The sequence below is a fragment of the Danio aesculapii genome, chromosome 5 (assembly GCF_903798145.1).
Source record: "Danio aesculapii chromosome 5, fDanAes4.1, whole genome shotgun sequence".
Taxonomy (NCBI): domain Eukaryota; kingdom Metazoa; phylum Chordata; class Actinopteri; order Cypriniformes; family Danionidae; genus Danio; species Danio aesculapii.
In genome coordinates, this window is record NC_079439.1 from 53,950,786 (window position 1) to 53,964,177 (window position 13,392).

Sequence of the window (13,392 nt, forward strand, 5' to 3'; positions counted from 1 at the left end):
TCTTGGTCCGACCCAAATCAAACACAGTTGATCTAGTAGTGTCTACTAGTCCTGAACACCTTGATTAATTGGATCAGCTGTGTTTGATTAGGGTTGGAGCTAAACTGCGCAAAGCTGCGGCCCTTCAGGAATTGAGTTTGAAATGGATTCAAAAACTCTAGGGGACTTGTAAAATAAGGTTATTTCCAAAAACATGTGGAGTGTTCCTTTAAAGATGGATTGTCTTGGGTTAAATATGCATTTGGTTACCATTGGTCGAAGGAAGTCCAGCAGTTCTTGGTGTCCCGTGGCCACTGGTTTCAAGATGCTCAAATTACGCTGACTGAACCATTGGAGGCAATCTACTGGACTGGACACTGTCTCGCTACTGCAGGACTCAACAACCTTGGCCTGCAGTTCCTTTAGGTTCTGCTCAATACTGCAATCAAATAAAACAAACATACAGTCTGTACAAAAGAGTGCACATTTTCTTAAACTTGAATTGAATACCATTTATTTACTTACCATTTGTTATTTATAAGCTAAGAAGTTAAATGTTTACCAAAGAAAAAGATTTACTCTGCATAATCACTTTGTTTAGGAAACATTTTCTATGGTGGCCGAGAAAGCTTAACATGCTGCAATTTAAGAAAGCATGTATGTAATGATTTGTAATGATTAATGAAAGAAATGTTTCAAGGAGACCCTAAAACATGAAAGACCTGGCTAATTAGGTTATGGTTATTTAGGCTAATAAATACTGAAGACAAGGGAATCTGGATATTAAAATAAACAAACAAAAAACCTATCAGTGGCGTCAGTCACGTTTTTGGGTCCCCTTGAAACATTTCCGTTGTGTTCCAATCTTTTTGTGTTGTGAGAAAATGCAGTGTGTTTTCGTAAATTGTTTGCATTGTGACAAAATGCAGCGTGTTTTATTAATTTGTTTGCATTGTGAGAAAATGCAGCCCATTTTTTATGTGTTTGCGTTGTGAGGATTTGCAACACGTGTGTTGTCATTTCTTAATTTGCTGGTGCTTTTTGTAATTGCATGTGTTTTCTTAAATTGCAGCACGTTAAGCTCGGCCACCGTATTTTTCTTAGTTATGACCATGACAATCCAAACTTACATTGAAGACCTAGTGGCAATGAAAACTAAGAGTGTTGCTGTCTTAACGTTGTGTGCATCTGGGCTAAAAACTTGTGGACTACACAGCATACAAGACTACATACAGACCACAAAGTCTACAGCCAATGGAAAATTAGCAGGGACTGTCTATGCCTTCTTTAGAGAAAACACGGTCTTTATCAATAGTATCAGTAGTTTATATTCATAATTAAAAAAAAAAAAAAAAAAGCAATATAGAACTGCATATTTAGCATGGGAACTGTGAATACATTAGCTTTGCTTACCATTTTGAATATGAATAATGTGGATCACTATCATTCCAGATGGCTCACAGTTTAACCCTTAAAGACCTAGGCCTCTGTTTTAACGATCATGGCGCAAAGTCTAAAGTGCATGACGCAAAAGCATTAAGGGCATGTCCGAATCCACTTTTGCTATTTTAAGAACTCTTAATGAGTTCTGGGTGTGTTTTGAGAATAATGTGCATTAAACCATTCAGAGTATCATCTCCCATTCCCTTTAAGAGTCAGCGTTGTCACGCCATGGCACATTTGCTATTTACATGGCGAACTTTGTAAGTGGAAAAACTAAATGATTCACAAGCGAGAAAACAGTTAAACAGACCATCTGCAGAGCGAGGATAAAGAATGAGCCTCCTCCATTCAGCCTCTTTACTTTCTCTTTACTTTAACTTTACTTCTAAGGTGTTGTATGCACTACACTGAAGACATCCATTAGCCTACATATTTAATTTAATTTGTTAAGAGCAAAGATTTGTTTTAAAACTATTTCTAAATGCAGTTCTAATTTCCAGCGAACATATAAATGAAGAATAATAACAAAGTGTAGTCAAAAACTTAGTTATATCTAAACATACATCCTATTCTTATGCCCCATATGGTGATGCAGACATCTCCAAAACCAGACAGGTGGACAAATCTAAACTTGTTTTTATTAAACAAGTTTAAAACATGAAGAAGGCATGGAGGTAGTGGTTGTTATATTTATGTAGTAAATAATAAGTTTTGTAACATTTAAATGCTTTAATTGTTTTCATATGTAAAGATATTTGTGTATTGCTGTACATCCTGTGTGTAAGCGTTTGGACCTGCATAGGCGCAAAACTAACACGCTCTGCACTGGACTTTAGACCAGCTTTTAGGTGGTCAATAGCGCAGTCCATTTCAGTTCCTCAAAAAAGCAACACACCAACAATACGTCTTAACACACCTCCTTTACAGACCGGAACACCCTTGAGTACACAAAGTGGCACAAATGTATTTGCTATTTAAACAACATGGCACAAACTGTGAAAAATCAGGGCTGCGCTGGTCTGAAAATAGCAGCAAATCACACCAAACATGTCTTGATCCTTATTGCACTGGGTGTATGGTAGGGCTCCAAGAGCTATTTTGTGGGTACTGCTTATTTTAGCAGTCAGTATGAAGTGTCATGTAATTTTAAACAAAAGATCCTGACATTTAAAGGAGGTATATGTGCAAGTAATTCTGTGACTGATCAAATTTCCCCAAAACAGGTTGATTGGTGGGTCACAAGACAAAGGTCGATGTTTATTGGTTGAGTAGAGTACAGTTTGAACCAATCTAGGAATGGAGGAGGGACAATGCATCAACAACATTGTCCTATTTGTCCAGAGACACTAACCACATTGATTTCTTTTGACAAATCAGCATTTTTAATATATCCATCCAAATATTTGATTTAGAATGTCTCTGTAAACTCCAGTATATTTTGATCACTGCCAATATTCACTACACATCAGGCCTAATGAACACAGGCATCAATATATCAGCTCAGTGTGTGTGCGCAAGTGTGCACATGGCACATCTCTCTCAACGACACAGGATGAGCCTATCTTCCTCATAACCACATGGCATCAGCACTTCTGTCTCCTTCTATCCGTGAAAAATGAGACATGACACAAAGCCGTAAAGCCATACAGGTACAAACACACACAGCAGCTGAAACACAAACGTTTCTCTTACAAAGCGGCATAAAGCACTGCTGTAAAGACTACGGCTATGCACGAGTCCAGATGCCTTGGAATGGCAGCTTATTAAATTCCATTTAAACCTGACACAGTTTTACTTCCTTGAAAAAAAAATGCGCAAACATAAAGGGAACATAAAGGGCTGTTAATTTTAACGATATGCAGCTGAATAATGCAGAAAGCAAAGATGAAGAGGGTTCTTTCTGTTGGTTAAAATGCAAGGTTGCCGACAGGAATCCAACAAATGTGTCGCTTTTTGTAGTAAAAAGGAAATATGTGTGACGAGAGGACATGAAGGTGCTGACAGACCGTGCTGGAAAAGCAAATCTTCCCATTCTGTTTAATGAACAGCCTAAAGCCCGCTGTAAAAACACAAGCGCTAACAGGGAACATAAAAATTCTGTTTTACACACTAAAGATGCTGTCGACACAGACACACAAACAAAACTGCCCTTTTATAGTGATGAAAATCAGCTTAGAGTCAAGCCACATGAAAGCATATTATACCCATTTATAGTAAACGCTATAGACTGTTTTGAGGGATGTAAACAATAACCATGGTCCTAACATATTACCTGTTTTAGATTTTGGATTTCTTTAGCTTCTGATAATCCAAAAAGGTCCACTTAATGATAAAAAATGCTATGACAGCTGTGCTAATATTAGTTAAGACTGAATCGCCTCTTGTTAAAGTTATAAAATAATTTGACGACAAACAGGAACTGTTAATGGGCCAATAATATCCCCCTATTGAAATGGTCTATAGTGTTTTTGAACCATACACTACCTGACAAAAGTCTTAACTTGACTTCTGGTTGATCATTTGGTATCAGAAGTGGCTTATATGAAAGGCAAAGTTCATCAAGATTCTTTGGATTTATCTTCAATGCCTCCTCCTTCATCTTACCCCAGACATGCTCAATAAGGTTCATTTCTGGTGACTGGTCTGGCCAATCCTGGAGCACCTTGACCTTCTTTGCTTTCAGGAACTTTGATGTGGAGGCTAAAGTTTGAGTAGGAGCACTGAAGAATGACCTGCTGACAAATTTGCCCTCTCCTGTGGTTTGTAATGTAATGGACAGCGCAAATGTCTTGATACCTCAGGCTGTTAATGTTGCCATCCACTCTGCAGATCTCTCGTACGCCCCATACTGAATGTAATCCCAAACCATGACTTTTCCTTCACCAAACTTGACTGATTTCTTGAGAATCCTGGGTCCATGCAGATTCCAATAGGTCTTCTGCAGTATTTGTGATGATCCGGATGCAGTTCAACAGATGATTCATCAGAAAAATCTACCTTCTGCCACTTTTCCAAATGATCAACTAGAAGTCAAGTTATTATGTGTTGCTTTTCTTCTGGAGAAAGTCTTATTTGTTTTATTTTGACAAGAATTAAAACAGTTTTAATTTTTTAAAACTATTTTATGACCAATATTATTAGCCACCTTAAGCTAGTTTTTTCCCCCGTTTGTCTACAGAACAAACCATCGTTTTACAATGATTTGCCTAATAGCCTTTTAAATTGCACTTTAGACTTGTAACAGAAGCAAGTTAGTGAAGTGCTATGCAGGCAAACCTCATTCCTCTGACCTCAAAAGGTGCTCTAGCTGCAGAAGCTAGGGGCCATGGTCTTTAGCCTCCTTGTTAGAGCAACCGACTCCAAAGCAAAGAATCGCCGGTTTGATCTGGGTTGGGTGCATTAGGACCATTGGGTTATTTAGGCTGATTAACAGCATCTTGAAAAATATGAAGTAAAATATTGAGACTTATAGGTTTATACAACCGTAGGTTTATAAAACAATAGAATTGGTTCATTTGTTTATATTATTATAGTTGTTATTACCATGGTAACTGTAGAATTACCACAACAGATAAATTCAAGTACTTTAGTACAGTAAGGTTCAAAAACATGTCAAGTATAAATTACTATTGTTTTTTTTTTTATGTGGGAATGCGTTTCGACAAAAGGAGCCAAATTCGAATAAATCGTGAAGATTTTTTGCTCACTTTTTAATCAGCTTGGTATATTTTGAGAAGTTTTTTTATGAGCTACCGTGTTTACAGGGTGTTTTGAACAAGGTCACGACAACTGTTTATTCTTCCATGTTTTCTGTGCACATTGTTAACTCAAGGATATCGCTCAGCTTAGCTCTTATACATTAGTTAAGTGTAGCCATCCAGAGCAAGCAGAAAGGCAGATATACTGGCTAAGTCTGTTTAATGTTTCTAATAAAATAAGGATTTGTGCTCAGAGCCGGTGCTGAGCCAGGCATCACCCCAGGACTCTGCTCAAACAGCAGGGTCTAAACGAGCTTCCATCTGTGCAGCCACACAGCGCTAAAACTTCATAAAAGTCTCATCTCTCATCCGCACACACTCCTGCCACTCGCCGACGCCTGCGTAATCCTCTGTGTATTGGCGCTGGAAGGGGTCAGCGATCACTGAAGGCGAGTCACGGACAATGTTGGTCTGAGCACCCCTGAGAACTGGCATCAATCAAAGGGGCAGCTGCTGTCAAACTTCTGCCTGACTGCTACTGATGATGTGTCGGAGTTTCACTTGCAACAACAAAAATTTTAAGCACATGCTTCAAATCTGAGTCGATTATTACAAGAATGGCTTTGAAATTATTTGTTTTACATAATAAATTAATAAACATAATTGATAAATGGATAGATAGATAAATAAATAAATAAAACTGATGAATGGATAAATTGATGAATGGATGGATGAATGAATGAATGAATGAATGAATGAATGAATGAATGAAAGGTTTATTCTGAAAATGTACCTCTATATACATTTCTGGAGAACGCCAAATACATCCCAGGAGGTAAATTTTTTACAGTTTTTGGTTTCGCGAATCCACCACTGTGTATGCTTTCTGAGTTCTCAAATTTCTCTCCCAAGTGCCATTCGTGCCTGCTGTTCTCACGGAAGTACACCAGAGCATGCTGTCGACTGATTGATTTACTGACTGACCAACTGACCGATAACCCCACCCACCCCCTTCCCTAAACCCAACCAATAGTGTTTTCAAAAGCACCGATTAAACAACCACTCACTTCCCTAAACCCAACCAACAGTTTTAAATAGCAATCCAGAAAAATAAAAGCACATTTTCAGATTTTCCCACATTCTCCTGTTATTTACTTGTTTAATTTATTTTTTGGCTTCTATTTTTGCCTTACCCACTTTCTGGAACCGTTATTCGCCAGACTTAAACCCTGTCATTGTGGTCAACTACTCTCTGCTTCTCAAGTCCACCAATGTATGTGTCGGGCTAACGGACACACTGATAGCAGCGGGGAAAGCCTTACATACGGAGGTAAGCAGTCAGCTGGTAAGCGCGAAATGGAACGGCATCATACTGCTCTGTAGCGTTCATTTTAAAGACGAAATGCAACTATACGTACTTCTGGCTACATAATTTGTGATGTATATAGGTTTATATGTTGAAATAATCTGATGAATGGATAAATTGATACAGGAGTCAATAAATAAATTAAATAAATAAATTATGAGCATAAAAACATTAAGTCTATTTGATATTGTTTGTTTTAAAACTCAGACAGTAGTTAGATACTAACTAACTAACTAACTAAATAAATAAATAAACTACTACAAAACAAAAAATACTACTCATAATAAAGGCCAGACAGAATCTGCTGACATTTTTAGCTATTTCTGCAGAGAATTTTATAAAAAATCTGTGGATTTATGCGGAATGATTTTATGAGTATCAGAACTAAAAACTTAATATATGAAAAAAAATGTTTTACTTTTATTCAATGTTTACTTATTTGTTAAACAAAGCAAGTCTCTCATTATAATCCACTAAAAGACAGAAAATGTTACTTTACAAACTGTATTATAAACAAATCATATGAACATTTTAATAATACTATTATTATATCACAATAATATTAGTGAAATTAATTTAAAAACTGAATAAATATAAATTTGCAAACATTTACACAAGTAAATGCATAGATTCAATGATGTGCTAAAAATCTGCGGAAATCTGTGAATTTTTTGTGCACGCAGATTCCGTGTGGCCCTACTTATAATGCAGTCGTCATAAAGTAACAATGACAAAATTTTACTTTGTTGGCAAAAAAAAAAAAAAAAAAAAACATTTGGCAAAACTATCTGCTAGAATAAACAGATTTACTGGTACATGATCATGCATATGATTCTGATCATGCATATCCAAGTCGGAAAAAAAAAGTAAAATTAAAACATAGATATATAGCTATACAATACTGTGCTATCATCTGACCTCACCTGAAGAGGTGTGCTAACCCCCTTCAGATTAATCAGATCCAATAACATGATTTTCACCGACTCCAAAAGCCACACAGGATGAGAAAAAAGAACTGAGGCAGACAGACAGAAAGAGAGAGTCTCAGAGAAACACACTCACTAAAGCCAAAAAGACTGTCAACAGCCTCACACACGCACAAAAAAACGAAATTCCTGATTAATCTACCCTTTAAATCAAACAACAACAAAAGGAGAAGTTGAAAGGAATTTGAGGGAGACCAGCTCCACACAAAACCCAGAGCGCAGAGACTAGTGAAAGCTCCCTTAAGCCTCATTCTCTGCTTCCTCCCTGTCTGCCAATCACGCTTCCAAAAACTGTAATTGTTTTTCAAATCCGCACAAACCAGACATGACAGACCAGGTAAAGAGAGAGGGAGAGAGATAGAACAAGAGGACTAGAAAGAAAGAGAGAGGCAACGGGAGTCTTTTATTAAATATGATGGCATGTTTCACAGCTCTCTGCCTTACAGAAACCCAATACACTGATTAGTCAGCGCTTTGACGTTATCTTAAGTTCCTTGTCAAAATTAATTTAGTGTGGGTGGGCTGTCGCGCTCCAGGAGAGAGAAGCGGAGAAGGAAATAGCAGGGTGAAAGGGAGGGAGAGGAAAAGATCTCTTTCAAATAAGCCCCAGCTTCAGTGAGCACCAAGTCATGTGCCCAGGAAACAAATAGCCTATCTGCGAGCTATCAAAGAAGGCCCCTCTTTCCCCCTCCCCGAATACGCCAGACCCAATGAGACCCATGAAAGTGGATCCCGTCGACTTGAGATCTGGCCCGCTTAGCCTCCTCTGGTGCCAAACCCCCAATGGGTTATTTGTCAGGACGTACACTAACTCGCACATACACACAAGGTAAATTGGCACACTACTGCGACTATCTTCCGTAAGCCGGGGTGAAATCTGAAGCCCGGCCTCCCGTCGCTGGACTATGGCTGACACTTCATTAGGGGCCGACGTACTGCCGGTGGCCTCCCTGAGTGTCCGATTTGATGAAGCTTAATGGATAACAGCGTTTCAATTTGGGAGATCCCAGGCTGCTTGACAGGCTATCTTAATCTCCTTCAATTAGGAAGCAGCTCTTAGGCAAATCTCCGACATCCTAGAGCCGAGAGAAGGCGGCCTGTCGTGCTGACCCGTAAATGGGTTAGGACCGCCAAACAAGGCAGACAGCCGCAAATTCTCCGGTTTCCCATTCCTTTCTAGAGCTTGGATAAGTGGATTAGGTAGCAGGTGTAGAACACAGCTTTGGCCCACCCTAGTGGAGGTCACGAAGAAGGGCCAAGTCTTTGCCAGCATCCAAACTGACCACCGCAGCTTCACCCTGCCGGTCCTCCCTTTCTCTCTTTTTCTTTCTTCTCAGCGCAATTCCCTATTATCCAGGTTCTTTGTTCTTATAATGGTTCCCCATCTTCCATCTTTCTCCAAGAACACAAAATAACCCTTTAATGCTTAGAGAGGCAGAAAAACTGTCTCGGCCTTCAGTAATAATCCTTGAATTACCCACACAAGGGTTTTCGTTTCAAGATGTGGAATCTTCAATTATTACTTTCCCATTTGGAGAGGAGAGAGGCCGGACGGACAGGAATGAGAACGTGTGTCTAATGGCAGAGGGAGGGGGAGTGAGACCGCCTTTGTTCACGTACAACACATTTAGCGTAGACCCTTCTGGTCTGCGCGTGTCCTCAGAGCAACATAAAGGATAAAAGCATGGCAGAGATAGATTTTTAGGAACAGGCGGCACAATGGAACGAGGTGCCATCAGGAAGAGAAGGAGATGGAAGGATCGGAAGGAAAAAACAGAGACCTGGTGATGAGAAGCATGTCCTCCAAAAAGCTAGGAGAATCTGAGGCGCATTATCAACGTAAGGAGATTCCGAATTAAAACAGAGCGAGGGAAACAAGTTCAGGGGCACTCGTCAACATGTCCTTCACCGACAACAAAACCTCAATATCTGATAATGCCACAACCTTCCATCAAAATGGGAAAAAAGGGATGTCTAGCTCAGAGCGTGCATTCAGAATGAGTTTAAGTTCATTGATTTCGGATGAAGTGGCGTGCAATTCATCAACCTTCAATTAATCATGTGGTCTCAATGTTAGGATTATGGAGGAAGCATCTGTGGTAACAACGGCTCGACGAATGAAGCGCCATACAATGTCCACTCAAGCACTAATTAATTGCTATCAGCCCACAGTTACATCTCCTAAATGACAAGAAAAAAACATTGTGCTTAATATAGTAGCGTATGCATTATTGCGTCCTTTCATACCAATATTGGCAATTCACATGGAATCCTTGTAGTAAAAACAAGTTGGTTGTGTATGTGTAAAATGATGCATTTTAGATCAGGGTGATCAATAATCTTCAAAGAACCAACACCTTCAAGACTGAAGAACATGGGGGATCAATACTTAATGAGACTGTCTTATTTTGAATGGGTTTATCCATTGAAACCTGCAGAATGTGTGAAAGCCTGTTGTCCTTGTGTACCGGTGAATGGCATAATCCATAATCATATATTTCTTTCTCTGCAGCAGGTTTGACGGAAATAGCTTTTATTCTATAAAATATGCAACATTGTTATTGTTTGTGCCTTGTGTGAATATAAATGAAGAGACCTAAACCTATATTTTCTGAAATATCTTTAAAAAGTAGTATACTTGAGTAGGGTACTCAAATGTGCCTTTGTGATTCTGGTTCCTAAAGACATTTACGAAAACGTGTGCAACATATATGTGCGGATGTGTTTAGTAAATCTCTCAGCACAAAAACTGAGGAACTACAATTCAACCGCACATATACATTTTTTTTAAATAAAATAAAATTTTTATCAAAATGAGGCTTCACGATGGTGCAGTGGGTAGCATGATCGCCTCACAAGAAGAGGGTCGCTGGTTCGAGCCTCGGCTGGGTCAGTTGGCATTTCTGTGAGGAGTTTGCATGATCTCCCCATGTTTGCGTGGGTTTCTTCCGGGTGCTCCGGCTTCCCCCACAGTCCAAAGATATGAGCTATAGGTGAAGTGGGTAAGCTAAATTGTCCGTAGTGTATGACTGTGTGTGTGTGTGCGTGTGTGTGTGTGTGTGTGTGAATGTGAGTGTATGGGTGTTACCCAGAGATGGGTTGCTGCTGGAAGGACATTCAATTCAATTCAATTCAATTCAATTCAATTCACCTTTATTTGTATAGCGCTTATACAATGTAGATTGTGTCAAAGCAGCTTCACATAAAAGGTCACAGTAAATAGGAACAGTGTAATTCAGTTTGTAGTGTTCAAGACATCTGCTTAGTAAAACATATGCTGAATAAGTTGGCGGTTCATTCCGGTGGCGACCCCAGATTAATAAATGGACTAAGCCGAAAAGAAAATGAATGAATGTAAATAAAAATTTAATTAAATTAAATTGAAAAATAAAGTTAAGTTAAATTAAATTAAATAGAGCAAAATAAAACAAAGCAAAATAAAAAAAAAAATAAAGCAAAATAAAAACAGTTTTCCACTACTGGGTTAATTACATATGCTGGAATAGTTGCCGGTTCTTTCTGCTGTGGTGACCCATGACAAATAAGGGACTTAGCCAAAGGAAAATGAATGAATGAATGAATGAATAAATGTAAATAAAATAAAATTCAATAAAATTCAATTAATTTAATAATAAAATAAAATAAAATAAAATAAAAACATGTACAAAACCTTCCTGGAGTTTTAGACTTGAATTCACTCTACATAAAATTTCTAAATAAAAGTATTAATGAAAAAAATACAAAAAACTACTTAATTACTTATAAAATAATGACCCAAAACATTTGAACGTTAGTGGCTTTAACTAATACATGTAAAGATTTAGTTTTATTCAAAGTTTGCATCCAATTTAGGTTATGATTACATCAAGTGGTCTGAAACTTTCTCCGTTACTGACCCTGGACCAACTTCAACTTTAAACTTTATCTTATACTTAAACTATTTGTTGCAATTTTGGTTTTGGTTTCTCTAGCCCACTGACCTGCATGCATTGAGTCTAAGTTTCTCCTCTGTGTCTCTGATCAGGTTCTGGATATCCACATCACCAGGGATTCCTTCCAGCTGCAGCTCCACAAATGCATGATCATGCAGGAAGTCACCTTGCCTGTCCATCTCTACACCTACAAAACATTAAATCATTGAATAAAAAGTTTAAATTCAAGAACAAACATCAGCTTCAAACATTCAGACCAAACAGCTGTTCAATTGCACTGTTTATAGAATTATACATGTACTCTTTCTTATAATGCACAAGTGACTCCAACGTATGTTCCTTTAAGACAAGTAATTTCACTCAGCAGCCATCTTTGGAATGCCTCTCGGGCAGTATGCTTAGGCTTTCTGACTAATTGGGGAAACGATTACATTACATATTAAGAAACACCAACAAAATTGAATAATAACCATCTCAAGTTTTGTTTCTAAACATTTAAATCAAACAAATTCAGCATCTTTTTAGGGTGCCCAAGCTAATGCGCATGGCACTCGAAAGGAACAAGATCACGACACCAACCTCATTTATGGCCGTTCTACACATTATTATCCCCTTAATAACACTTTGTCAGATCACGCTGCTTTTCTGAAATAATCAACAACTTGGTCTTGATGGTGAATCTCCTGCAGATATGATAGCGACACTTTGTTTACAAGTTTGTGAGCATTTGAGTGGTTGCTGCTGTCATGTGATGTGCGTTTCATACAGTATAGTATATAGTGTATTCTTCAGTCTTTGATTCATAGCAAGAGAGATAAGTGTATAGTATTCTTTGATCTATATTAGTGCCCGTTCAATCAGAGATAGTTGATAATGTTCTGTTTATTATAAGAATGCAGTTGTTATTAGATGCTGCAGTTGTTGTTTATTGTCAATATTATATTAGATTTTTGAATTGGTTGTTAATATATATATTTTATTATTCATCAGCTGGAAAAAGGATAGGATTCTTTTCCCAATGATATTATTCTTCTGTGCCATAATTGTTATAGCTGTGATTTCGGCTTACCTCTTAACACAGAATTAGAGCCATTATTTAAACTTTATAGTGTTTTTGAGTTCTCGCTGCAGTTCCGAATAGCCCTTGGTTTATCATAAAATTGCATATGAGCAATTCCAGCGTTATGGATGTGACATTTGGAGTAAAAACTTAAAACATAAATGCACAGAGAAAGTGTTACCAATATACTGAAACATCTGTTTATATTTTCCAAAATGTCTAACCACAGAGTTCAGGAATCAGAATAATATCAATTTGTAAAAATTTTTTGATTTTAAATAACGAAAATAAACATGCTTTATGAGTGTGACCAAAAAGGATTGTGAGTTTACAGTCTACAATATACTTTGTTGAAATTATATGAATTGAACTGCACAACCCAAAAGAAAAAATGTAAATCCAAAGGAGAATAGTTGGCTTTCTATAGAACAATATGATTGATTTAATTCAATTTAAAATCTTTTGCATTAATGTGGGAAAATCTTTGTTACGGATGTGACCATTTTTTCTGTTAAGAATTTAACGAGCTCAGCTCATTCTTCCCCATGGTTCAGCTCATTCTTCCACTCGTTTCAGCTCATTCTTCCCCTCGTTTCAGCTCATTCTCCCCCATGTTTCAGCTCATTCTTCCCCATTTTTTTGGCTCATTCATCCCCATGTTTCAGCTCATTCTCCCCCATGTTTCGGCTCATTCTTCCCCATGTTTCGTCTCATTCTTCCCCATGTTTTGGCTCATTCTTCCCCATGTTTCGGCTCATTCCTTCCCATGTTTCGGCTCATTCCTCCCCATTTTTCGGCTCATTCTTCCCCATGTTTAAGCTCATTCTTCCCCATGTTTCGGCTCATTCTTCCCCATGTTTTTGCTCATTCTTACCCTTGTTTCGGTTCATTCCTCCCCATGTTTCGGCTTATTCTTCCCCATGTTTCG

General features: G+C 38.0%; 1 protein-coding gene across 1 annotated transcript in view; it reads right to left on the reverse strand.

Annotated features, from left to right (window-relative positions):
• Positions 1–13,392, reverse strand: part of kiaa0825 (KIAA0825 ortholog) — a 342,528-nt gene that overhangs the window by 313,713 nt on the left and 15,423 nt on the right. The window contains exons 2-3 of the mRNA XM_056458473.1: positions 11,453–11,591; positions 250–418 (exon numbers count right to left, since the gene is read on the reverse strand). Of these exons, the coding sequence (XP_056314448.1) occupies positions 250–418; positions 11,453–11,583 (300 nt within the window). The 5' untranslated portion in view covers positions 11,584–11,591. The remainder of the gene's footprint in view (positions 1–249; positions 419–11,452; positions 11,592–13,392) is intronic.